The sequence below is a fragment of the Pan paniscus genome, chromosome 11, assembly GCF_029289425.2.
Source record: "Pan paniscus chromosome 11, NHGRI_mPanPan1-v2.0_pri, whole genome shotgun sequence".
Taxonomy (NCBI): domain Eukaryota; kingdom Metazoa; phylum Chordata; class Mammalia; order Primates; family Hominidae; genus Pan; species Pan paniscus.
The window spans coordinates 109,244,261-109,270,541 of record NC_073260.2 but is presented as its reverse complement, the minus strand read 5'-3'; the positions used below and the strand labels follow the sequence as shown (position 1 = coordinate 109,270,541).

At 42.2% G+C, this 26,281-nt stretch overlaps 1 protein-coding gene across 5 annotated transcripts in view; it reads right to left on the bottom strand.

The window, feature by feature from the left end:
• TTC39B (tetratricopeptide repeat domain 39B) overlaps nucleotides 1-26,281 on the bottom strand; it is a 194,702-nt gene that overhangs the window by 110,748 nt on the left and 57,673 nt on the right. For 2 of the 5 annotated variants that reach the window (XM_055092105.2, XM_063594485.1), the window contains one exon: nucleotides 11,544-11,669. The exons of the other annotated variants lie outside the window; for them this stretch is intronic. In XM_055092105.2, coding sequence (XP_054948080.1) covers nucleotides 11,544-11,669 — 126 coding nt within the window. The remainder of the gene's footprint in view (nucleotides 1-11,543; nucleotides 11,670-26,281) is intronic. 5 annotated transcript variants of the gene reach the window in all.

Below are 26,281 nucleotides of genomic sequence, written 5' to 3'. Positions count from 1 at the left end.
ATTAAATTCTCAGATATGGGACCAACCAGTAGACTCAGGAGACGGGGCTGGGATCCCTAACTATACTTCCTCAACAACTCTTTTTCACGTCAAAGATGCTGAGCCTCTTTTGGATGAGAGAAAAGCCGGGTGTGGGATATTTGCAGCAAATAGGTAGTGAAAAATGTTAACTCCCTTTGCCCTCTAGCCTTTACTCTCTAGCCTTTCACTCCCAGACCTTTCTTACTAGTGGGTTGCCCAGCATAAAAAACATAATTTATGGGCCAGGCGCAGTGGCTCATGTCTGAAATCCCAGCACTTTGGGAGGCAGAGGCGGGTGGATCACCTGAGGTCGGGAGTTCAAGACCAGCCTGACCAACATGGAGAAATCCCGCATCTACTAAAAATACAAAATTAGCTGGGCGTGGTGGCGCATGCCTGTAATCCCAGCTACTTGGGAGGCTGAGGCAGGAGAATCGCTTGAACCCGGGAGGCAGCGGTTGCAGTGAGCCAAGATAGCACCATTGCACTCCAGCCCGAGCAACAAGAAACTCCGTCTAAAAACAACAACAACGTAATTTATGAGCACAGAGCCCAATGCCACACTGCTCCCTGGTAGCACAAAACCCATAAGTTATGGAACCTCTGCTCACCAAGAAGCAGGTGACCTTGGCCAACATGGTGAGACCTTGGCCAACACAGTGAGACATTGCCCAACACAGTGAGACATTGCCCAACACAGTGAGACATTGGCCAACACACTCTATTTCTCAGGGCTCCAGCCTCCTCATGAGTAAAGCAGAGAGGCTGGCACAGATACCATCCCTTATTCAAAATCCTAAGTTCTCTGAATTAAAGAGAAATCCTTCCCAAGACAGTGTTCGCCCATCACAAATTCTAAAATGTTCATTCATCCAAGGAAGGCTGGTGTTCCCTTCAGAGAAGGGCTGCGTCCAAATGGAGCACTGAGGTTTTCAAAGTTCAAGCCACGTCAGTGGGACTAACTTGATTCTCAATAGCTAGCTAGTGTTAAATGCCAAGCAAAGCAGTTCACACAATGATTCTTCAGAATTTCCAACAACCAGCCAAGCACAGAGAAATCATGAGAATTAAAAAGGAACCACCAGATGTCACTGTCACAAAAAAAATTTGAATTGTATAGCATTGCTTTAGTTTCTACTAACACATAGATTAGAGAGCTAACAAAGAAATGAAAAGGTTAATTAATTATTGGCTATTTAATTTATGGACGTGGGGAAAATGTTCCTTTTCTGCATTTCATTATAGAGTTGAGCTGCAGCTTAAGGCAGGGGTTAAGTCCTAAGGTCAGTACTTAAAAGAAAAATCATGTATATATAAGTCAATCTTAACATTGAACAAATACTTTAAATTGCCATTATCATAGAATACTCACAGTTCTGGACATAACCCTACAGAGAAATAAGTATATACAAAAAATATGCATAGTGATATATGGTATATAATAGAGTGCATACGTAAAATAAAACTTTTTTACAATTAGGTTATCACTGAAATTTAACACAAATGAGCAAATTATTTTACTCTCCTGTGCATATTTCTAAGTTACTGCTTTTATGGCTGTACAATCCACCTTGTAAATCATTTACTATGTCAAGCATACCTATCCTCTAGTGCCAACCCTATCCAATCTACCTAATTTACAGTAAACAGGAATATCTGGGGCTGTTTTTGCAGACAGCAATTTTACCCAAAACAAACAAAAACAAACAAAACCAAGAGACTGACTTTTAACATTTTAATGTTTAATTTTAAAACCATCACCAGTGGAGATATTTTTAAATTAAAAGGAACAGAGCTTTACACAGTTTCTTCCTATAAATAATCATAAGTTCCATCTATTAACACCTAGGCACTATGTTGAATACTCACGTGCTTATTTCTAATTCACAAATACTCATAAAAAGTGAGCATTTCACCTCTACAATTACTACTATGTTCTAATAATAACAGCAACAATAACAGGTAACACTATTGAGTGCCAAACATTGCTCAGAATCCTTAACATGTGTTAACTCGTTTAATCTTCATAGTGACCCTAACAGATAGGACTATCATAATGTCCACATGAGGAAACTAAGGCTCAGAGATTTAAATAACTTATCCATAACTGAGCCTCAATTTTTCCATCTGTGCAATGGGAATAATACCACTTAATTTACAGCATTGTGAGATTTTAACCAATATTATATATTTAACGCACTTAGCACAGTATCAACAAAACAGACACTTAATAAATCATCTCTACTGTTATTAAAGTGCTTCTGCAGTTGAAAGTCTCTGGTGTAGACCAGGGATGAGCAAAAAGAAACCTCTTGCATGATCTTGCTCCACCCTTGAACTATCCAGCTGTAACAGAAAATTGGCAGAGTTAGCAGTCCCTTACTTGTAGCTCTGCTCCAAAATAAATGTCTCAAAAAGAGAACACAGAACCTTATCCACTCAATATGAGTGTTCGGAAGAGGCAGTTCCCAAAGAATAAGGCTTCAAAGATGATCTCAAACTGAGAAATCCTATAATGGGGGAGAGAGAAGGTAAAGGGACTTGAGCTCACAAGCTTAGAACCACTCTATCTGGGTTCAAATCCCAGTTTCACCACCCACTGGCTCTGTGACCTTCAGCAAGCTATTTTCCTTAGGACCTCAATTTCCCATGTCACTCAGCTGTCCATAGATTAATGTCAGATGTGAAAAGCACTTAGAACAATGCATCCAGTAGAAGTCACAATAATGGCTAACACACCCTCTACAACACTCTATGAGCCAGACACTGCTCCACAAACTTTTACATATAACAACTGATTTGCTCTTCATAAAAACCCTCGGTAGTGGCTTCATACTCTACTCAGTTTACATATGATGAAACTGGAGCACAGAGAGGTTAAGTAACTCACCCAAGGTCACAAAGCATGTAAGTGGCAGAATCAGGATTTAAACCCACAGAGTCCAGCTTCAGAATCTGATCTACACTCATTCTCATTAAAGCTTTTAAAATGATGTTTGAGAAGCAAATTTTGTAAATTCAACGAACTGAGCTATTTGACAAAGTGAACTTCATCAAACTGAGCCAGAGCCGTACAGACACTGTAACTTTTCTTCACACCGTATTTCTCAATCATAATTACAAAATTAGGTACGACTATTTGTTTCACGTCTGCCCTCCCTCCAGGCGGCATTTACCATAAGGCATATCTATAAGCTCTATCCACAAGCACCAAGCGCCACGCCTACCCACAGCAACCACACCAGGATACTACTGGAAGGAATCAATAAAGAAATAAATGAATGAGTACAGGAATACACTAATGTGTTTATTTATGTATCAAGTGTAATATCACTAAAGACAGAAATTTTATTCACATGTGTATATAAGTATGCTATTTCTTAAATAAATGCAAGGCTATTCTGATTAATAAGCTATAACACTGTCACAGAACATATCATTTCTCTGTCACTATGGAGATATACATAATATTTTGTAAGCATGTCTGTACACCAAGCATTAGCTTTTGCACCTTTATGCATTGTCTCATGTAAACTTGACAATTCTCTAAAGCAGGTGCGATTATCATTCCCACAGCTAACAACTGGTTTATACACAGGCCTATTTAATTCCATAGCCTGAGTTCCTTTTCATGCCAGGAGAACTTTTTACATACAGAGAACTCAGTCAATAAAATTCACAGCAGAACTCTCAGTGGAACCTGACAAGTAGTTCTAAAGTTATCAAGAAGGAAAAAAAATTGTAGGATTTGCCCTGAAAAATTGAAACTATGGAATTGGCACAGGAACATATATACAGATCAATAGAACATAATAAAGAATACAGACAGGAATTCCTGTGCATATCGGAATTATATTATTCAGTTAAGATTTTACAGTAGAGAGAAAATATTTAATAATTGATGCTAAGGATATTGGTTGTCTACTAAGACAAAAATGAAATTAAACCCATATACAAGTTTCCATATAAAGAGATAAATATAAAAATTTTTAAAAATGGGTATTTTTTAAAATAATCTTAAAACAGGGACAGTCTTTCTAAGCAAAACACAAAGACCAGAAGCCTTAAAGAAAAGAGTAAGAGATTTTGCTACATAAAAATTTAAAACTTCTAAGACAAGCAACTGGCTAGGATAAAATAATTAAGGCACTTTAACAGGCAAAACAATTACTATTTAGAATAAACAAAGAACACTCCTACAGGTCATAAGAAATAGACAACCAAAAAGGACAACAGATAAAGGGTGTGACATGCACTCGTACACTGAAGAAGAAATCCACTAGCCAATAAATGTGGAAATGTGCACGTAAAAAGTCATATTATTTCTGTCCCTGTGATTGGCAAAAATTTACAAGGTTGATAATATCCACAGTTGGCAGAGATGCCGGAAAATAAGCATATACTATCATTACAGTCTGTTTAGAAGTCCGTTTTGCAGGACCTATTAAAAAATTTAAACACACATACATTGACACAGCAATACTACTTCCAGGATGCATTATTAAAATTTTCATGTACCACGGTTTCATGTACCAAGATTATGATACACACTGTGCTGCGAAAGAAATTAGAATTAGACCCAAATGATCTTCAATAGATAATTAAATAAATTATAGTACAATTACCCAACTCTCTTCAGACATTATATAAATAAAGCAAACAGTGAAAACATATCTCTAAAATATATTAAGTGAAAAACGTAATCCTGGGAAAGGTGTAGGGTACAAAATCCCATTTATTTTAATAAAAGCTGGATTTGCATTTATTTAACAAAAGCCAGATTTGCAGATTTCTATGACTAGAAAGTCACAACCAAATTCTTACTTAAGCTGGTCTCTTCTGAGGAGAGGAAGGGAGGGAATATAGTAAAGGCAAAAATCATGTTTGGCTTCTGAAGGATTTAAATCTTTTACAGTGAGAATAATTTTATGTATTACTATATATGTAAAAATAATGAACAATTTAAATAATACTAAAAAGGTTAAAGTATTACTTGGAGACAAGCAAATCGAACGTACCTAGAGAAAAATTCAAGCCAATTAAGGTAAGACAGCATTTCAGCTAAATTTGTTTTATAACTAAGATCCTTTCGGCCGAGCTCGGTGGCTCACGCCTGTAATCCCAGCACTTTGGGAGTCCGAGGCGAGAGGATCACGAGGTCAGGAGATCGAGACCATCCTGGCTAACACGGTGAAACCCCTTCTCTACTCAAAATACAAAAACAAAATCAGCCGGGCGTGGTAGCGGGCGCCTGTAGTCCCAGCTACTCGGGGCGGGGGCTGAGGCAGGAGAATGGCGTGAACCCGGGAGGCGCAGCTTGCAGTGAGCCGAGATCGCGCCACTGCACTCCAGCCTGGGCAACAGAGCAAGACTCCGTCTCAAAAAGAAAAAAAAAAAAAGATCCTTTCATGCCCAGTGTATTTGTTTGTTTACTTTCAGTCTCTAGACAACTTTTTAAAAACTTTTTATTTAGAAATAAGTTCAAACTTACCAAAAAGTTGCCAGAATAAGAATATATACACAACGAAATGATAAATGCTTGAAGTAATAGATACCCCAATTACCCTGATGTGATTACTACACATTGTATGCCTGTAGCAAAATATCACATGTACCGTATAAATGTATACGCCTATTATGTACCCATAATTAAGAATTGTTTTAATTTTTAAAAGAATATACAGGCCGGGAGCGGTGGCTCACGCCTGTAATCCCTGCACTTTGGGAGGCCGAGGCGGGCGGATCACGAGGTCAGGAGATCAAGACCATCCTGGCTAACACGGTGAAACCCCGTCTCTACTAAAAATACAAAAAAATTAGCCGGGCTTGGTGGTGGGCGCCTGTAGTCCCAGCTACTCAGGAGGCTGAGGCAGGAGAATGGGGTGAACCCGGAAGGCAGAGCTTGCAGTGAGCCGAGATCGCGTGACTGCATTCCACCCTAGGGGACAGAACGAGATTCCGTCTCAAAAAAAAAAAAAAAAAAAAGAATATACAAAGGACACCTGTGTGCCATTTACCAAATTTATCTATTGTGAACACTTTGCCCCATCTGCTTATAATCTGCTTTCTCACCCTCTCCACCTCCTTTTCCCTTCCTATCGATCAATCAATCTAGCCAAACAGTATTTTTTCCTGAACCATTTGAGAGCGAATTGTAAACCCTGTGGTCCTTTACCTCTAAATACTTCAGTGCATGTTTCCTAAAAATAAGGATATCCTCTTACATCGCCACAGTGGAGTTCTCTACTTCCATAAATTAAACTACTTTACACTATTGCCCACAGTCCAATTCTGTCAACTGACCCAGCAATGTCCTTCACAGCATTTTCTCCCCTACAGAACAGGAATCAGTCTAGGCTCAGCTTTCGCATCTGGCAGTCACAACTCTTTAGCCTCCTTTAATCTGAAACATTTTCACAGCCCTTATGTTTTATGATACCAGCAGTCTTGGAGACTACAGCCTTTCTCTCTTTTAAACAGTAGTATCTTCCTGTTCCTCATTTAAAGTTTCTCTGATGTTTCCTTGTGATTCGAGTCAGGTTAGACGACTACAAAATAGACAGTGTCCTCCTAAGGGCATTTATATCCAGAGGCACAGATGTTCATCTGCTTCCACCTGTGATGTTAATTTTGGTCACCTGGTCAAGGTGTTGTCCTATTTCTCCACTGCATAGTTACTGTATTTGTCTTGCAACTAATAAGAAGTCTCTGGTGAGATAGTGTAAGATAGGTAAACATCATGTTGCTCACCCAAAGTACCCCTAGATTTAGCACCTAGGGTGGTACTGCCTGACTCATTATTTACAATGACGCTGAAACTGAGCTTCCAACCTCAGCACTCCTTCCATTCCTGCCAATCTGTCTCTGGCATTCTACTAAAGCAAAAGTCTTCCATCTCCCTCATTTAGCTATCTAGTTATTTCTTTATCATCCATATGCACTCAAGGACTCCTATTACTTTCTATGGCCCGTAATACTCCACTGTTCTTAATTATTTTGTTGCTCAAATTGTCCCAAATTTGACCTGGGGAACTTTTAAATTTCTCACAATTTATCCCGTCTCAGAAAATTCTAATACCTAGAACTAGCTTATTATGAGAATTCTGTTTTGTCAAGGAATCTTAGAAGGCTAAGGAATAGCTAAACTTCAGCAATAAGACTAAATTATTTTTCTAATTCTTTTTCATTCCAAAATGGACTTTATTAAAATGAGGATATTGGGGGTCTGCTTGATTTGCCATTGTCTAAAGCTGAGTTTCATTACTAAATCTTAACTGATCTGTTTACTCTTTGCTCTAAATGCTTGGAGGGGAGCCCAAAGGGCCATCAGTATTTGTATGACAATAATAGCGTACATGGCTAAAACACAATCTCTTAAAATCATTTCTCATTAAGAGAGAGGGAGAGAAATCTATAGTGACATCTGACAAAGCTGAATGGTCAATCTGAAAATAAAGAACTGCCAAAATTAAGAAAGCTGAGAAACAGCTAGAGACAACAGAACAGGTCAATCGTAACAGAGTTACAGAAGAGATGATTGTCTCCAATTGCCACAGTTGAAATGGAATGCTTTGTGGTCTTTAACAAAGGGATGAGAGTTCATTAGGCATGTCACATGTCCCTCTGTCTTAAAATGTCAGAGCCTAATCTATTGCCATGTGGTACTCGCTTCCCCAAGCTTACAGACCTGAAGTACCCTCTTGGACTGGACTTGCATATATCAAACAGGGGCACCTTCATTTAAGTTAAAATGTAAGCTCCTCTGCCATAAACTATAAAGGGAGGTAAAGACAAGAAAACCTTTAGGGAAAAAAAAATGATTCTTTCTGGCTGGGCGCAGTGGCTCACAAGGTCAGGAGATTGAGACCATCTTGGCTAACACGGTGAAACCCCTTCTCTACTAAAAAATACAAAAATTAACCAGGCATGGTGGCATGGGCCTGTAGTCCCAGCTACTCGGGAAGCTGAGGCAGCAGAATGGCGTGAACCCGGGAGGCGGAGCTCGCAGTGAGCCGATATGGCGCCACTGCACTCCAGCCTGGTCGACAGGGCGAGACTCCATCTCAAAAAAACAACATAAAAAAATGATTCTTTCTAAGCTAGTAGCTTTCCTTTGTAAATTTCAAATATAATTAGCTATACAATTAAGCTTGTGGAACCCGACACCTTAATAAAGTCATTTCTACCATTTGTGAAATCAAACTACATTTTGATAGATTGCCAGATGAAAAAGCATACCAAGAATCTCGATGTTTTCTATCAAAGTTGTGAGAAATACCAATACATCCATATGATATGGACAGGAGACAGGGAAATACTGGATAGAAGAGAGCAGTTCCCCAGCAAAGGCCCCATTCTCAGGCCTGGAAACCCGCAGCCCTAAATGAGAATGGGCATTCCTGTTTTTGCACCCAAAAGTTATCTTTCGGCCCACCACATCCCCTATCCTGTACCCATATAAACGCCAAAACCCCGGCTCCACAAGGAAATGAACAGAAGAGCAGAAGAATGGCAGAATGGCACAGCAAAGAGAAGAGAAGGAGTATCTGAATGTCATCGAGAGGAGTTCAGCTGGGGATGGTTGGAGAGGAGATTGGCTGCTGGACAACCACACTCCAGGGGAAGATCATCTTCCCACTCCATCCCCCTTCCAGCTCCCCATTCATCCCACTGAGAGCCACCTCCACCATTCAATAAAGCCCCCACATTCATCCTTCAAGTCCATGTGCAACCTGATTCTTCCTGGACACTGGACAAGGGCCTGGGTACCAAGAGGACACTATGCTGGTTAACACTTAAGCCATCCACGGATGGCAAGGTTAAAAGAGCTCACTGTAACACATGCCACTTGGGCTTTGGGAGTCACAGACACCCACCCCTGGATGCTGCCGTGAGGCCGGAGCCCAGGGGCACTTGCCCCAGCTTCTGCACCTGCCCATCTTTGTGCTCCCCCTCCCATAAGGGGTTTGAGCATGCACGGCAGCCGAACAGACAAGCCACACCCAGTCACACATCCCATGAGGGGAGTCAGGGAACTCTCATAGGCTATTATTACTAAATAAGCAAGTTGTTAGAAATGTGAACACCCCAGACCTCTAGGAGCACTTAATTACATGCTTTTAAAGTATAATTATCCTTATTTTTGTGAATGTTCCTTATCTACCCCAGGTAGCAAGTTGCATACATTATATCATTTAGCCCCACTGTATAAGTGAGGAAACTGTGGCTCAAAGTGCCTTGCCCTTGGTTACCTGGCTTCAGCCAGTCCTCCAAAAGGACACTTACCAGTGTTGGTAGTTTAAAATAAAAACAAAACCTTTCCTCCCAAAAATAAAATGACTATCAGTAAATGAATATTTAATACCAAAATGTTCAATATGGCTAGTTGCAGTATTTTAAATAATCTTATTATGATCTTTCCTGCTCTGTAAAACTCTAGTCATATGAATGTACTTACAAAAAGTAAACTTTATACACAAATGCTAATTAAATTAATGGATGCAAATAAGTATTTAAAGTATGCCACGCACTGAGGCACCAGAGCTGCACGCAGCCACTATGAGGCAGACATTAGAATCCCCATTTGATTGGTCAGGAGACTGAAGCTCACAGAGAGGTTAAGTTACTTGCTCAAAGGCACAATGCCGGCAAATGGCAGAACTCCATGTGTCTGCTACCTTGCAAGCCTACCTATATTCTTTCCTCTCTCGCACACATCTTGCTAGGAACAGATACCACAAATCTGAAATTCAGGTATGCCAGGAAAGAGGCTGATTTTTTTTTATTCTTTGTCCTACTTGAGACTTTGGATCCAGTGATATTTCCTTTTGTTCACTCGTAATGGCTTAGAAATGCAACTGTTTTGCATACTTCCAGCAGGAACATAACATGTTGGACAAATAGCAGCTGCCTTAAGGAATGAATAGAAAATCAGGAAAAGTCATCATCCATATGAACTACATATCATCTGCTTTCTTGCAAATGGAACAAATTATTCATGTGGGCAGGAGTAATTCATACAGCCCTTGACCCCCCTGATGATGTCCAGTGTGAGAGCCAGAGTCAAACACTGACCCAAAAGCACCCGTGCTCTCCCGGTCTTGATTTGTGACGCCTAACACTTGTGCTTTACCCTAATCATATATAATGACTGCTCATTTTTATTTCTGTCTGGGAAATTTTACTTTCTCCTGATGATTTTTAATTTTTAAATTATTTTAAGTATTACAAGTGTACTAAAGTGAGAAAAAAATGGTTAGAGAAATCCTTATAGGGTGATAGAAATGTTCTTAAATTGGATTGTGGTGATGGCTATGCAACTCTGTAAATTTACTAAAAATCCACTGACTTGAACACTTGCATTAAAGGAAAATAAAATCTCGGGACCTAAACTCATCATGCCAAAGAGAAAATTTAAGCTTGGGAACTGAGTCACACAAAAACTTCCTCCCTTCTGTTCCTAAACAGATAGCTGCAATGATAGAAGGCCACCTATCTCCCCAGGTGGTCTCCTTCACAAATTGCTCACAAGGAAATGCCTTGTGGGCCCCAGAATCTTTACCATAAAACAGAGTTCTGTTCAATCTCACCCTGAAAATATAACTTAACAACTTATCTTCACAGGTATGAGACAAAGACAAGACTAGAAGTCATCCTACCATCCACCCAGAGACAAATGCACGTTTGACGTCTTCCTCTACTCTATGTTTACTTTGTTTTACGTAAAATGCAGATTTAAAATGCAGAATGCATAACTGACTGTTCCTCTACTCCCTCCTTTCACATGTAACATGTGGATCCAGTGAACGCTAATCAAAGCCTCACAAGAATGTGACCCCTTACCTCACTGCATATCTACCTCTTTTTTTTCTTTTCTGCTTTCCCCTTCTGCCACTCTCCCCTTTAAATGTTGAACTCCTCAAAATCGTCTTTGGAAAATGCACAGGGCACAGATCTTACTGCAACTGTGTCTCCTTCCCAGGCATATCCTCAATCTTGGCAAAATAAACCTCTAAATTGAGATCTGTCTCAGACATTTTTTGGGTTATACCTAAAAGGAGTAATGCAAAGCACACCTTAATAAAGCTGGGCGTGTTTAAGTGTATTGAGATAATGCTAATGGATTACAGAGAGGTAAAGTCTCCCTCCTGACTGAGAGGATAAAACTCTCACATTGTTAGACAGCATTAAAGGAATTCCTTTGCTGCTTTCTATGGTGAAGAAGGTCCACCCTCTCTTGTGGAAACACATTGTCCACATGAATAATTTGTTCCATTTGTGATATGGTTTGGCTGTGTCCCCACCCAAATCTCATCTTGAATTGTATCTCCCACAATTCCCATGCATTGTGGGAGGGACCCAGTGGGAGGGAATTGAATCACCAGGGCAAGTTTTTCTGTGCTATTCTCATGATGGTGAATAAGTCTCATGAGATCTGATGGTTTTAAAAATGAAAGTTTCCCTGCACAAGCTCTCTCTTTGCCTGCTGCCATGCACGTGAGACGTGACTTGCTCCTCCTTGCCTTCTGCGATGATGGTGAGGCCTCCCCAGCCACAGTGAACTGTAAGTCCATTAAACTTCTTTCTTTCATAAATTGCCCAGTCTCAGGTATGTCTTTATCAGCAGCATGAGAACGGATTAATACAATCTGCAAGAAAGCAGATGATATGTAGAGTTCATATGGATGATGACTTTTCCTGATTTTCTATTCATTCCTTAAGACAGCTGCTATTTATCCAACATGTTTAAGTTCCTGCTAGAAGGATGCACAAACAGTTGCACTTTTAAGCCATTACCAGTTGAACAAAAGGGACCGTCACTGGATCCAAAGTCTCAAGCAGGACAAAGAATTAAAAAAAAAAAATCAGCCTCTTTCCTGACACACCTGAATTTCAGATTTGTGGTATCTGTTCCTAGCAAGGCATGCGGGAAAGAGGAAAGAACATGGGCAAGCTTGCAAGGCAGCAGACACAGTGGAGTTCTGCCACTTGCTGCCAATGTGCCTTTGATCAAGTAACTTAACCTCTCTGTGAGCTTCAGTCTCCTGATCAATCAAATGGGAATTCTAATGCCTGCTTCACAGTTGCTGAGTGCAGCCTGGTGCCTCAGTGCCTGGCACCCTTTAAATCCTTATTCATGGCCATTAACTTAATTAGCAAATATGTGTAAAGTTTACTTTTTGTAAGTACATTCATAAGGCTAGAATTTTACAGACAGGAAAGAATCATAGTTAATGCCCACATCCCATTCCTGTTGGATGCCACAGCATGTATGCCAAAGAAGGAATAGTTCTTCTCAAGGCAGCCAGGAATGCTAAATACAGACAAAAGCCGTGTAACTACAACAGGTCAATGATGGACCACATACACCACGGTGGTCCCGTAAGATTGGAGTGGAGCTAAAAAGTTCCTATCGCCTAGTCACAGCCATTATAACACACAGTGCAATGAGTTACCTACATATTTGTGGTGATGCTGGTATAAACAAACCTACTGCACCACCAGTTATATAAAAGTATAGCACATACAATTATGTATAGTACAGAACAATAAAAACAACTGTTACTGGTTTATGTATTTATTATACTGTACTATTAATCGTGATTTTAGAGGGTACCCTTCTCCTTCTACCTATTAAAAAAAGAAGAGTTAACTCTAAAACAGCCTCAGGCAGGTCCTTCGGGAGGTATTTCAGAAGACGGCATTGTTGTCATAGGAGATGACAGCTCCAGCCATGTTACTGCCCCTGAAGACAGTGACATTGGTGATCCTTACCCTATGTAGGCCCAGGCTAATCTGTGTGTTTATGTCTTAGTTCTTAAAAAAAGTTTACAAGTAAAAGTAAAAAACTTTTAAAATAGAAAAAAGCTTGAATAAGGATATAAAGAAAATATTTTGTATAGCTGTACAGTGTGTTTGTGTTTTAAGCTAAGTGTTATTGTAAAAGTGCCAAAAAGTTTTAAAGAATTTAAAAGTTCATAAAGCAAAAAAGTTCCATTAATCAAAGGTTTATTATGAAAGAAAAAATATAAATGTGGTGCAGCTTAAGTGTACAGTGTTCATAAAGTCTATACTAATGTGTAATAATGTCCTAGGCCTTCACATTCACTCACCACTCACTCACTGACTCACCCAGAGCAACTTCCAGTCCTGCAAGCTCCATTCATGGTAAGTGCCCTATACAGGTGTACTGTTTTTTATATTGTATACCACATTTTACTGTACCTTTTCTATGTTTAGATACACAAATACCATTGTGTTATAATGGCCTATAGTATTCAGTACAGTAACATGTTGTACAGGCTTGTAACCTGGGAGCAATAGGCCATGCCAGAGAGCCTAGGTGTGTAGTAGGCTGTACCATCTAGGATTGTGTAAGTGCACTATGATGCTGGCACAATGATGACATTGCCTCATAACACATTTCTCAGAGAGCATATACTCATGTAATGACATATAACTAGTTACTGAGCACCTGGAGGTGGGGTGGTACCTGAGGGAGGTCTGAAATGATTCAAAAGAATTGTCCAGGTGAGGGAACAGTGTATGAAAAAGTTGGGAAGAAATGACCACCTTTTAGGAAATTGGGCATGAGAAAAGAAACCACAAGCACATCAGAATGGCTGATGTTAAAAGTCCATGTTAGGAATGCAAGATCCTAGGACCTACTGAGCAAGAATCGCTGGCGGTGAGACACAGGGATGTGCATTGTAACAGGCCACCTGTACCCCAGCCAGGTGATTTCTATGCACACTAAAATATGAGAACCACTTAGGAAGATGCTAAGAAAGGCCTTACATGTGTTAAATCAAGTTTAGCCTAAAGCTGCCTCCTTACATATTTTAAGTTTGGCCTAAAGGTTTCTCTGTACATCGTGAGCTACAAGTGGAGGTGTAAACAGACCTTACCTACACTTGTGCCAATCACCGAGTTTTGGTCCATCAAATGTAGCCAACGGTTGGAACCGTGTTCAAATAAAGCAAACTGTGGGCTGTAACCAATCCAGCTGTCTCTGTACCTCACTTCCGTTTTCTGCACGTCACTTTCCTTTCTCTGTCCATAAATCTTCTTCCACCACATGGCTGCACTGCAGTCTCCGAGCCTGCTCTGGCTCCAGAGATTAACTGATTCACGAATCTTTCATTGCTCAACTGAACTCCTTTAAATTTAATTCTGCTGAAGTTTTTATCATATGTCATGCTAAGGTATTTGCATGTTACTTTAAAGGCAATGAGAAGCTGTGCACAGATTTTAAGAGGCAAGGCGAAAATGGACTTGCATTTTAGAAAGAGCAGTCTATTGTCAGCTGCTAGCAGCTGGAAAAAAAAAAAGCAGTCTAGCACAGTACACTGCTTTAGGGCACAGCAAGAACCCTAGAGTCCCTCCAGGGCTCAGGAATGCTTGCACACTCTTACTCCCTTTACCTTTTAGCCTCTTATGTTCAGTAACTGAACACAAACATACCTTTTACAGGCCATAGTCTCCTACCAACATCTAGGTGCTACCTGAAAACCCTGTAAGAACTTTATGACATTGACCAAAATGTTTGGAGAAAACAAAGGTTACAACACCATTTATGTGTCAGCGACCAAATGCTGTTTCCAAAATATTGCTGGCATTATCACCTCCCTTGCTGACAAATATTAACACTTTTCAGTTTTAGATAGAGCTGGAACAGGTGGCCCTTTGAGCCCCTGTTTACTACTCTCTTTTGTGTGAAGTGGTTTCCCCTCCCACTCAGGAAAGGAAAGGAAAGGTGGGAGGATGTAAACTTGAAGAATTTCCCAGCTGCAGTCCTGGGTATTCGCCTGAGACGTGACTTATTTATCCTACAGGACTCCATCACAGAGGAAGGTTTTTCTGCAAGACTCTGGCTGGGCCAATCTTTACACAATGCCTGTGAGCAGCCACAGAGTGCAGCCTTGACAATGCCACAAGCCAACTTTTGGGCCCCCCACGATAAGCGCTGCATAGGCCTCCTTGAACCCTCACAACAGGTTCTATTATCGCCATTTCTCTGGTGAATATGGAATAGATAGATTGAGTAACTTATCCCAGGTTATACATGGAGGAGCAGGGATTCAAGCCCACGTCCAACTGACTCCAGAACTTACAACCAAACCAATTAATGGGATGTGTCAAGTAATTTTCTATTTTTCCTATTTTTTGATGCTTACGTGCACATGAAGGAAACAAGCACATTTAATTCATAAGGCTTACAATACATTACAAACAAACTTAAACACCCCAGAAGGTCAGAAGTTTGCTGACCACCTAGTACCAGGGTCAGCAAACTTCCTCCATAAAAGGCATATAAATATTTAGGCTGTGTGAGCCACACATCTGTTTCCCAACTGTACCACAGTAGGGCAAAAGTAGCCATAGGCAACACCTAAACAAATGGGTATGGCTGTGCTCCAATTAAACTTTATTTACAAAAATAGGCAGGAGGTGGGCAGGCTGCATTTAACCTCTTAGTCAAGTTTGAGAAGTTTGTGGCTGCTTGACCTAGTGTAAAGGGCAAAGGGTTTAGAGTTAGGGAATCTAGCTTCTAACCCTGATTCTGTGCCTAAGCCAGCTGAGTGACCTTGGGCCAATCACTTCCCTTCTGTTTCTTCTGTAGAATTCTCTTTTCAATTGACTGCAAAAATAAGGTAAAAATATATTTCAACATACTGAAATGTTAGCTGCAGATTCTTCATTAAATCCATAGATAATGAACCAGTAGCAGCAAGACTTTAAAAGCATAAAGAGAAAGTAAATTTGCATTTTAGTAGTACCTTCTATGTGTCAGGTGCTTTATAAAATATAATCTGACTTCATCCTTCATAAATGAAGAATGTCAGAAGTGAAATCACTTGTTCAAAGTCAGAGAGGAAATGGGAAGCCAGAATCTAAGCCCAGCTGGCCACTCTCTCAGAAACTCAGTGCTGCTCTGCACATGGAGGACCTGGTATGGGTCAATGAGCCCTTGATTGATGATTCTGCACAGGGGGTGACATATGAGTACTTTTGGGGGAGGATTTTGGAGTCAGGCCTCACTTCCCCCTCTTGAGGACTCTCCCTCTCTGTCCTCATTTGTCTTGTCTACCTCCTCTCAAAAAGATAATACTCCATTTGGTCTGAAAAACAATGTGAGAATCTGAGGTTTGTTTCCTTTGGTTCTGAGTGTAAGGACTGTGACTCATGGTTGTCCAGAATGCCAGGACAAGTGGTCTGAGAAAGCAGGGAGGGAAAAAAGGAGGACCAAGCATTTCCTCAAAGAAGCTGTGACTGGTCCTGCTGCCCACGCGAGCACCGTGGCTCAAGTTGGTTTTCTATCTCAGAACTTAGTCCGAAGGTAAAAGTCTATGTGATGAAATATAAACCTGTGAAATTACCCAAGTGCCTCTGACCTTGTCTGTCTCCTTAACCACCCACTGCATTTCAGTTTACAGGCATCCATTTAAAACTGTACCTTAGAAATGGGGTTGGGAAAGGGAAAGTGAAACCAAACAAATGGAAATCATTATTGTTGCTTCCTTTACCCCAAAAGAAGAAGAAAAGCAAAAATATTCCCCAAATACAGAAGGGTGCATGTGTGTCTCCACTGTCAAAAAAAGCAATTTTTTTTTTGAGAAGGAATTTCACTCTTTTTGCCTAGGCTGGAGCTCAATAGCTCAATCTCGGCTCACTGCAATCTCCGCCTCCCAGGTTCAAGCAATTCTCCTGCCTCACCCTCCCGAGTAGCTGGGATTACAGGCATGTGCCACCATGCCCAGCAAATTTTTGTATTTTTAGTAGAGACTGGGTTTCACCATGGTGGCCAGGCTGGCCTCAAATTCCTGATCTCAGGTGATACCCCCCTGCCTCGGCCTCCCAAAGTGCTGGGATTACAGACATGAGCCACTGCGCCTGGCCAAAAGCAAATTTTTTTAAAAGGCAGGGCCAGGCATGGTGGCTTATGCCTGTAGTCTCAGCACTTTGAGAGGCCGAGGCTGGGGGATCATGTGAGCCAAGAGGATCCCTTGAGCCCAGGGGGTCAAGTCTGCAGTAAGCCATGATCACACCACTCTAATCTAGCCTGTGTGACAGAGCAAGACCCTGTCTCTTTAAGAAAAAAGAAAAGAAAAGAAAAAAGAAAAGCCAAACTCGGTAGCTAAGCATTCAAGGCCAGATTCTGATCAATCTGGCTGGAACACACTCACAGCAGCTCTCCTGCATTAATCACTTAAAGGGGGCATATACTGTGCTCCAACCACATGGCCTCCAGCCTACTTCACCACGCCTGAGGAGCGCAGTTCCCCTGCTGTTCCCTCTGCCTGAAGGAATGAGGGGTGATCTCCTCCCTTGCTGCCTGCTGAAATTCCACCTCATGAAGCCCAGGTCGAATGTCACCTTCTAGAAGACACATGTCAAAAACTCAAAGGAACTTTTACAGACAGATCATCAGTTTCAACTCCTTCGTGTCGCCTATGAGGAAAACAAGGCTCGAAAACATTAAGGGACTTGCTCTAAGTCACACAGCTAGTCAGTAAAGACTTGGTCTGGAAACAAGTCAGCAGGTGGGGTGGGCAGCAGGCAGGAGAGAGAATGACCAGGTGGACCACCCTGTGACAGCCCTCTTCTCCTTGGAGCACAGGACACTTGAACCCTCTCTGGACTCTACCCTGCACTCCAGGTTACAGCTGTCTGTGTCCACATTTCTGACTGTCTTTTTCAGAGGGATCCACACCATACCTTACCCATCATGTTACCTTAATTATTAGGTACCCTTGGGTCATCAGTGAGTCCCAATAATCATTCAACAAACAAAACAAAACACCAGCCTCCGTCACTCTGGGCTTGTCTACCTCCAATCAGCCTCCATGCCTTGCCAGGGAGCCACCTAAAGTACTGCTCGCTCCCCACCACTCCTCACTGAAACCCGCAGATGCACACCATGATCTCCACAATCTGACATGAAAGTCTCTGAACGGCCCTTCTTACCTGTGATGGTTAATTTTAGGTGTCAAGTTGACTGGATTAAGGGATACCCAGATAGAGAGAACAGGTAAAGATTTTATTTATGGGTATGTCTGGGAGAGTGTTTCCAGAAGAGACTGGCATTTGAATCCATGAACAGGGTAAGGAAGACCTACCCTCACCCAAAGTTTTGGGTACCATCCACTCAGCAGAGGACCCAGATAGAACAAGAAGACAGAGGAAAGCCAAATTTGCTTTTTCCCTCTTCTGGAGCTGGGAAGTCCTTTTTCTCCTTCTCTTGGACATCAGAACTCAAGGTTCTCCAGCATTCGGTCTCCAGAACTTGCACCTGTAGTCCCCCAGGTTCTCAAGCCTTCATCCTCAGACTGAGTTATACCATCAGCTTCCATGGTTTTGAGGCCTCTGTGCTTGGACTGAGCCACGCTACCAGCCTCTGCAGCTCTCCAGCTTGCAGACAGCATACGGTAGGGCTTCTCACGCTCCATAATTGTATTAGTCCATTTTCATACTGCTACGAAGAAATACCCAAGACTGCATAATTTATAAAGAAAAAGAGGTTTAATGGACTCACATTTCCACACGGCTGGGAAAGCCTCAAAATCATGGTGAAAGATGAAGGAGGAGCAAAGGCACATCTTACATGGCAGCAGGCAAGAGAGTGTGTGTGGGGAAACTGCCCTTTATGAAAACATCAGATCCCATGAGACTTATTCACTGTCACAAGAAGAGCATGGGAAAACCCACCCCCATGATTCAATTACCTCCTACTGGGTCCCACCCATGACACGTGGGGATTATGTGAGCTACGACTCAAGATGAGATGTGGGTGGGAACACAGCCAAACCATATCAACAATCATGTGAGACAACTCCCATAATAAATCCCCTCTCATCTATCTATATATTATGTCCCATTTCTCTGGAGAACTAACAAAGTACCCCTCCAGCCTTGATTCCTGACACTCCACCTGTCCAGAGCACCACAGGATCTTCCTCACCTCTGCACCTTATCCCGCTATTCCCTCTCCTGGAAGACACTTCAAGAGCTCCCCCTTCCCCACATCACTTCTCCATGGCTAACCCCTACTCATTCTTCTTGACTCAGAATGTCTAAGAAATGGCCTCCTCCAGGAAATCATTCCTGACTACCCTCTCTCCCAGAAGAGGTGCCCTCCTCTGTGCTCACAAAGTACCCTGGCATCCCTCCTCCACCAGGTGGTTCTCAGAACACACATGCCCCCACTCTCCACTAGACCATAACCTGAGGCAGGAGCTGCATTTGCTTGTCCAGCACCTAACACAATACTCAACACATTAAGTCAGACTGAAAATTGTCACTCACTAGTTACCTTCAGACCCAACAAACATACAATGTATCATTTCACCAAAATATTTTAAAATACGTAGGCCCTATGTATATGACAGCATAATATCAGCAGTACCAAGGGGACACGTACACAGATCACAACGAAAAGCATTTACTACACACCTAGTCTTTAAATAAAGAGCTGAAGATGCATGATGGCATTAGGAACTGCCAGGCACTCCCCACTTCCGAAGTCCCTTTAGAGAGGTGTGATGACATCACCAATACAGCAACTGGCCGTGGTGGCTCTGGGTATAAACGGACTTGGTGCATCAGGAGGGAGCACAGATCCACGAAGCACAGGGGGAGAAAAGGAGAGTGCTGACTAAGGTGGTGGCCAATGGGAGGCTCAAAAAAGGAAAATCCCTCCCCCAGGAAGCCTCAAAAGCACCCACAGGAGTCCCCAGGTACTCATCTTTGGGAAGTGAATACAAAGTAACTTCAGGAGACTCCGCCTGAGATGCTACTGGGGCACACAAGACTGGAGATTGGTCGGCTGTCAACAGATGGCTAGATGGAAACTCTGAGCTTCACTGAACTCACAGTATCAGATTCACACTAAATGATTGGTAACAGCACCCATGGGCAGGAAACTGAGATAAGAAGGCAAGCAGCTAGCACAGGAAGAACTGATACTTGTCTGCAGAAGCATATGGGTTACCCAGACTTGAAGGGAAGGAAGTGGGTATCCAGGTACAGGGGGAGGAAAAGTTTCACTAGAAAAACAGCTGTCAAAAAACAGGGTTTCAAAAGAGACTCAAGATTGAACATTTCAGGAAACATTTCAGGAGAATGTCTGTTTGTTAACCTGAGCTGGAGTTGGGACTGACGGTAAAGTGATGCTGCTTCCTTCCACTAACTTGCATTACCAATTTACAAACACCCTTTCTTAACTCTACCCAAATGCATACCTTCATGAACAAATGGCCCATGCTCCGCAATCAGAAAATTCAGTGAGGCATAGGGGTTAGTTTCATCTGCTTGCTTTCCTTCCCCATCTCCTACCCAGCTGAAAGGAAACAGGAATAAACTCTACTCCTTCTCCTTAGGGGACAGCACCCCTACCCAGCCACACAAGGAACCCAGAATTATTACTCAATGGCTCCTCCCTCACTGCACCACTGACCCTCAAACTGGGGGACAGGCCACCAAGTCAAGTCCTCTTTCACGTTCTGAGAAATCCTTTAACTCTGGCCTCTTCTGTCCAATGCCACAGCCTCTACTCTACTTCATTACTCATCATCTTCCACACTAACTGTTGCAACAGCCTTTTGTCCTCCTTCTGCCACCTCCACATCCTGGCTTCATCCACTTCACCAGATTTATCTTCCTAAAATCAGCAATCTTACAACAATTGCCTCATCAAAAACCTTCCATGTGGCTGGTTGCAGTGGCTCATGCCTGTAATCCCAGCACTTTGGGAGGCCAAGGCAGGTGGATCACCTGAGGTCAGGAGTTCGAAAGCAGCCTGGCCAACATGGAAAAACCCCGTCTCTACTAAAAATACAAAAATTAGCTGGGCGTGGTAGGAGGCACCTGTAATCCCAGCTACTCGGAACGCTGAGGCAGGAGAATCGGTTGAACCCAGGCTGTGGGGGCAGAGGTTGCAGTGAGCCGAGATCCCACCACTTCACTCCAGCCTGGGTGAAAGAGTAAAACTCCGTCTCAAAAAAAGAAAAAAAAAAAAAAAACCTTCCAGTTTCCCATTTTTTAGGAGATACAACCCAAATTCCTTAGCGTGACATTCAGGACACAATGACTCACGACCCAAGCCAGCCTTTTTGGTTTCTGCCCTTGACACTCTCCTTCCCACTGTACCAAGTGCTCTCTTATTCCCGCCCATCTCAACTTCCCCCAAGGCCTTCCCACTGGGGAGCCCAACACAATCCCACTTGCCCTTTGAAACCTAGTTCAAATACCATCTCTCCTTTCAAGTCTTTGCTGGACCCTAAACAAGGGAAGCCAATCATCCCTGTTTGTACCTGTTGTCTTAGTGCAATTACTGAAAGCACTCATTTACTCAGAGTGCCCTGCTTTGAATGATAAATTATATGACCTTCCTGCCTAAAACCTACCCTAACCCAAAGATAGAAATAGTACAGTGACTTGTGTTAAGTGTTTTGCTTGACGTTGTGCTCCTCAAGGGTAATAACTGTCTTGTTTTAGTGTGTATATCCAGCATTTAAAGACTGTTAGGACCTGACAGGCGTTCAATGAACATTGGTGGAATGAAAGAATAAATCTCAGCTGGGAGCAGTGGCTTACGCCTATAATCCCAGCACTTTGGAAAGCCCAGGTGGGCGAATCACCTTTAGTCAGGAGTTTGACACCAGCCTGACCAACATAGAGAAACCCCGTCTCTATTAAAAATACAAAAAATTAGATGGTCGTGGTGGTGCATGCCTGTAACCCCAGCTACTCGGGAGACTGAGGCAGGAAAATCACTTGAACCCAGGAGGCAGAGGTTGCCGTGAGCTGAGATCGTGCCACTGCACTCCAGCCTGGGCAACAGAGAGAGAGTCCATCTCAAAAACAAAAAAGAAGAAGAAGAAAAGAAAGAAAATTGTGGTAATGAATTTTATCAAAACTTCATCTAAACTTCCAAAGAGAAATTAGCCAAATCAGAATTAGATCTAAAAATTCCTGGGCCAAAAAGCAGGCGGTAAAAACATGTCACATAAGCCATTTATTTCCTAGTCAGTGTCTTAATTTTTTTCATTATCAACCCTCAAAGGAGCCTAAGTATAAAGCTTAGTTTTTTAATTCAATAACAGGATCAGAATGACTCAATAAATATTTTTAAAGTTAAGTGTAAGGTTGGGCACGGTGGCTCACGCCTGTAATCCCAGCACATTGGGAGGCCAAGGCGGGTGGATCACTTGGGGTCAGGAGTTTGAGACCAGCCTGGCCAACATGGTGAAACCCCATCTCTACTGAAAAAAATACAAAAATTAGCTGGATGTGGTGGTGGGCGCCAGCAATTCCAGCTTCTCCGGAGGCTGAGGCAGGAGAATCACTTGAGCCCGGGAGGCAGACGTTGCAGTGAGCCAAGATCATGCCACTGCACTCCAGCTTGGGTGACCAAGCAAGACTCTGTCTTTAAAAAAAAGGCCGGGCGCAGTGGCTGACGCCTGTAATCCCAGCACTTTGGGAGGTCGAGGTGGGTGGATCACAAGGTCAGGAGTTCGAGACCAGCCTGGCCAATATGGTGAAACCTCGTCTTTACTAAAAATACAAAAAAATTAGCCGGGTGTGGTGGCACATGCATCACGCCACTGCACTCCAATCTGGGTGACAGAGCGAGATTCCGTCACAGAAAAAAAAAAAAAAAGCCGGTGCAGTGGCTCACACCTGTAATCCCAGCACTTTGAGAGGCCGAGGCGGGTGGATCACCTGAGGTCAGGAGTTTGAGACCGGCCTGGCCAACGTGCTGAAAGTCTGTTTCTACTAAAAATACAAAAATTAGCTGGGCATGGTGTTGGGCGCCTGTAATCCAAGCTACTCAGGAGGCTGAGGCAGGAGAATCGCTTGAACCCGGGAGGCGGAGGTTGCAGTGAGCCGAGATCATGCCATTGCACTCCAGCCTGGATGACAAGAGCAAAACTCCATCCCCCACCAAAAAAAAAAAAAAAAATGTTTAAAAAGCTATGAACATTTGGCCGGGCGCAGTGGCTCATGCCTGTAATCCCAGCACTTTGGGAGGCTGAGGCGGCCGGATCACGAGGTCAAGAGATCGAGACCATCCTGGCCAACATGGTGAAACCCCGTCTGTACTAAAAACACAAAAATTAGCTGGACGTGGTGGCACGCACATGTAGTCCCAGCTACTTGGGAGGCTGAAGCAGCAGAATCGCTTGAACCCAGGAGGCGGAGGTTGCAGTGAGCCGAGATTGTGCCACTGCACTCCAGCCTGGGCAACAGAGGGAGACTCCAACTCAAAAAAAAAAATCTATGAACATTTAACTTTATAACTGTATTTGCTGAGTGACTTTTAATATAATGTTAAATATAATGCATCAAATTATATATACAAATTATCAATTTCTATAGCTACATAATAGCAATGTAATCAACTTTTCAAAAAACATTCAAAACTGTTATTTTCCAGCAAAAGTAAAACTATTGAAAAAATCATTTTCTGAAAAGTGATTTTTTTTTTTTTTTTTGAAACGGGGTCTGTCACCCAGGCTGGAGCGCAGTGGCATGATCAGAGTTCACTGCAGCCTCAATCTCCTAGGCTCAAGTGATCCTCCCACCTCAGCCTCCAGAATAACTTAGGACTACAGGCGGGCACCACCATGCCCAGCTAACTATTCATATTTTTATTTTTGTAGAGACAGGGTCTCACTGCGTTACACAGGCTGAAAAGTGATTTTTAGTGAACTTCTGTTTCATATGAGAAAAAAAAATTTTTTTTTTCTGAGATGGAGTTTTACTCTTGTTGCCCCCGCTGGAGTACAATGGTGCGATCTCAGCTCATGCAACCTCTGCCTCCCAGGTTCAAGCGATTCTCCTGCCTCAGCCTCCCAAGTAGCTGACATTACAGGTGCCCGCCACCACGCCCAGCTAATTTTTTTGTTATTTTTAGTAGAGACCGGGTGTCACCATGTTGGTCAGGCTGGTCTCGAACTCCTGACCTCAGGTGATCCACCCGCCTCAGCCTCCCAAAGTGATGGGATTACAGGCATGAGCCACCACACCTGGCCTCATATGAGAAAATTTTTAACTTAATTAGCTGCTAGATATTAATTCAAATACTGTCAATGTTTTCCTTTTTGGCACTTGAGATAATTATTGGTGAGCTGAATAATCTTAATTGAATTAAATAATAAAATATAAATGATTTTCATTCAATTCTCAAATCCTTATATTTGAGGGCCAAATATAAGCAAGCCACAAGGCACCCAATGGTAGCCCATAAGTATGTGAAGGTAACCAACTAAAATGACTTCAAGATCAGGCAACTAGAAAGTCTTCCAACCACAGCCATCTCTACGTTATAAATTTGTTGGACTGACCTTGAATATATTCTGTACATCTTCCATGAACCCATTATCAATGTTGCTAGTGTAATACACAAGAAAACCCAATGAGAGAAATTCAAATATTAAGAAACAAGCTTTTGTTGATTGAGCTTTAAATGGCCACACACCATTATAATATCTAAGATGCTTGTGCTCCCCAATAACCAATTTTTGCCTCCAATGAGGATGCAAGTCCTAACTTCTATGCTCCCGAATTTATCATACTAGCACCTAAAAAACACAAATTAAAAAATCAGTTTAGCCAAGAAAACCTCCATCCCACAGCTACCATGAGAGCTTCTCTACCATTATCATTCATTCCTTGGGTACTTTTAAAGAAAAAGATTTCCATATTATTAGCCCTTCTCCCAAAAGAAACTCCCTCTTCCCCAACCTCCCCCCGACCCCTCTCCCCCATCTCAATAAAAACCCAGATCTTTAGAGCTGGAAGAACACTTAGGGCTAATCCAGCCCCTCGTTCTTCAGATAAGGGAACTGAAAGAGCCCTCTGAGGTTGACAGACTTGATCAATCAAGGTCAACAGTCATGGGAAGGACCTTGTCTGTCTTGTTCACTGTTGTACCTCCAGGCTAGTACAGGGCTTGGCACGTAGTCAGCTGTTTACACACATAAGTGATGAACAAAGAGAAGAACCAGGTTACCTAAAAACCTAACCTGGTACTTTTCCAACTATATCACTTTGTCCCTTTTAACTCCCCCAGAATATCAAATAATGGCCATTAAAAACTATCAATATCAAATAAAGACTATCAGACTCTTCTTAAATACGTGAAAAGCTTCCTAGCTGAAATAAGCTATTTGCGCACCCAGTAAAATTGAAGAGCAGGGTCGTATGAACTCGAGGTTAGAGTTCTTCAAGCCCATTTACAGTAAGGGACTTTCTACAAATAAATCAAGGGTATCCAGTCTACAACACACTACTTCTTACTTGCTTACATTTACTTGAGCTCCTTTTTAGAGTTCTTGTACCCAGGTCATATCTCCCTAATCAGACTGAGAACCATAAAGAGGCAAAACTATGCCTTCTCTAAGGCACCTACCAAGTTTGAGCCCAAAGTAAATGCTTAATAAACGCTTGCTCAGTTTATAGCAATGGAAGTGGTAAACTGTGAGGGACAAAAGTAAATTTGGCATGAATAAAGAATTCAAGTTGTATTTTGCTCATCAACTAGGACTAGTACAGTACCTAGCATGTAACAGAAGCCTAATAGTTAATGAATGAAGAAAAATAAATGAATGATATGGCAAAAACTGAGTTGTTATTAAGCAACATCTTTTCTGCAGTCTTTCATTCATTCAACAAATATTTATTTACCAAGTATCTGTGTGCCAGGCTCTCTGCTACTCTGAAACCTAACTTCCACCCAGAGTTTCACCCACAGAAACCTAACTTCCCTCCTCATCGGCTAATGCATCTCAACCGTTCATCTAGTAGGCAGTGAGCATAGCTGGGGTGACCATTTGTCAAAGTATCTCCGAAACAGTCCCAGTTTACACCTATTATCCCAGTGTTAATTAATAATAGCACCGCCTCAACAATGCCCTAATCTAGAGAATTACATAGTTCTAAGCACAGCAAATCTCCTATAAACAGATCGGGATTCAAATATTTCATTCTACAGTCTTGGGATCCTCAATGCAAGGGACAGGCTGTAAGCAAGGGTCTGGACAGCCCGGCTTGCCCTCTTGTCTCTCTGTCATGTAGAGGAGCTGTAGTTCAGTTTTTGTTTTTTGTTTATTTTACGGACCACATTTAAAGTATAGTATCCCTTGTCAGGAGATTCCTGGCACTAAAGAGATGGACGGGAATCTTAACCGCCTCCTCCAGATCGTCCACTATTGCATCATTTGAAACCAAAGCCTTCTAAAGGCAGCGACTCGCACAA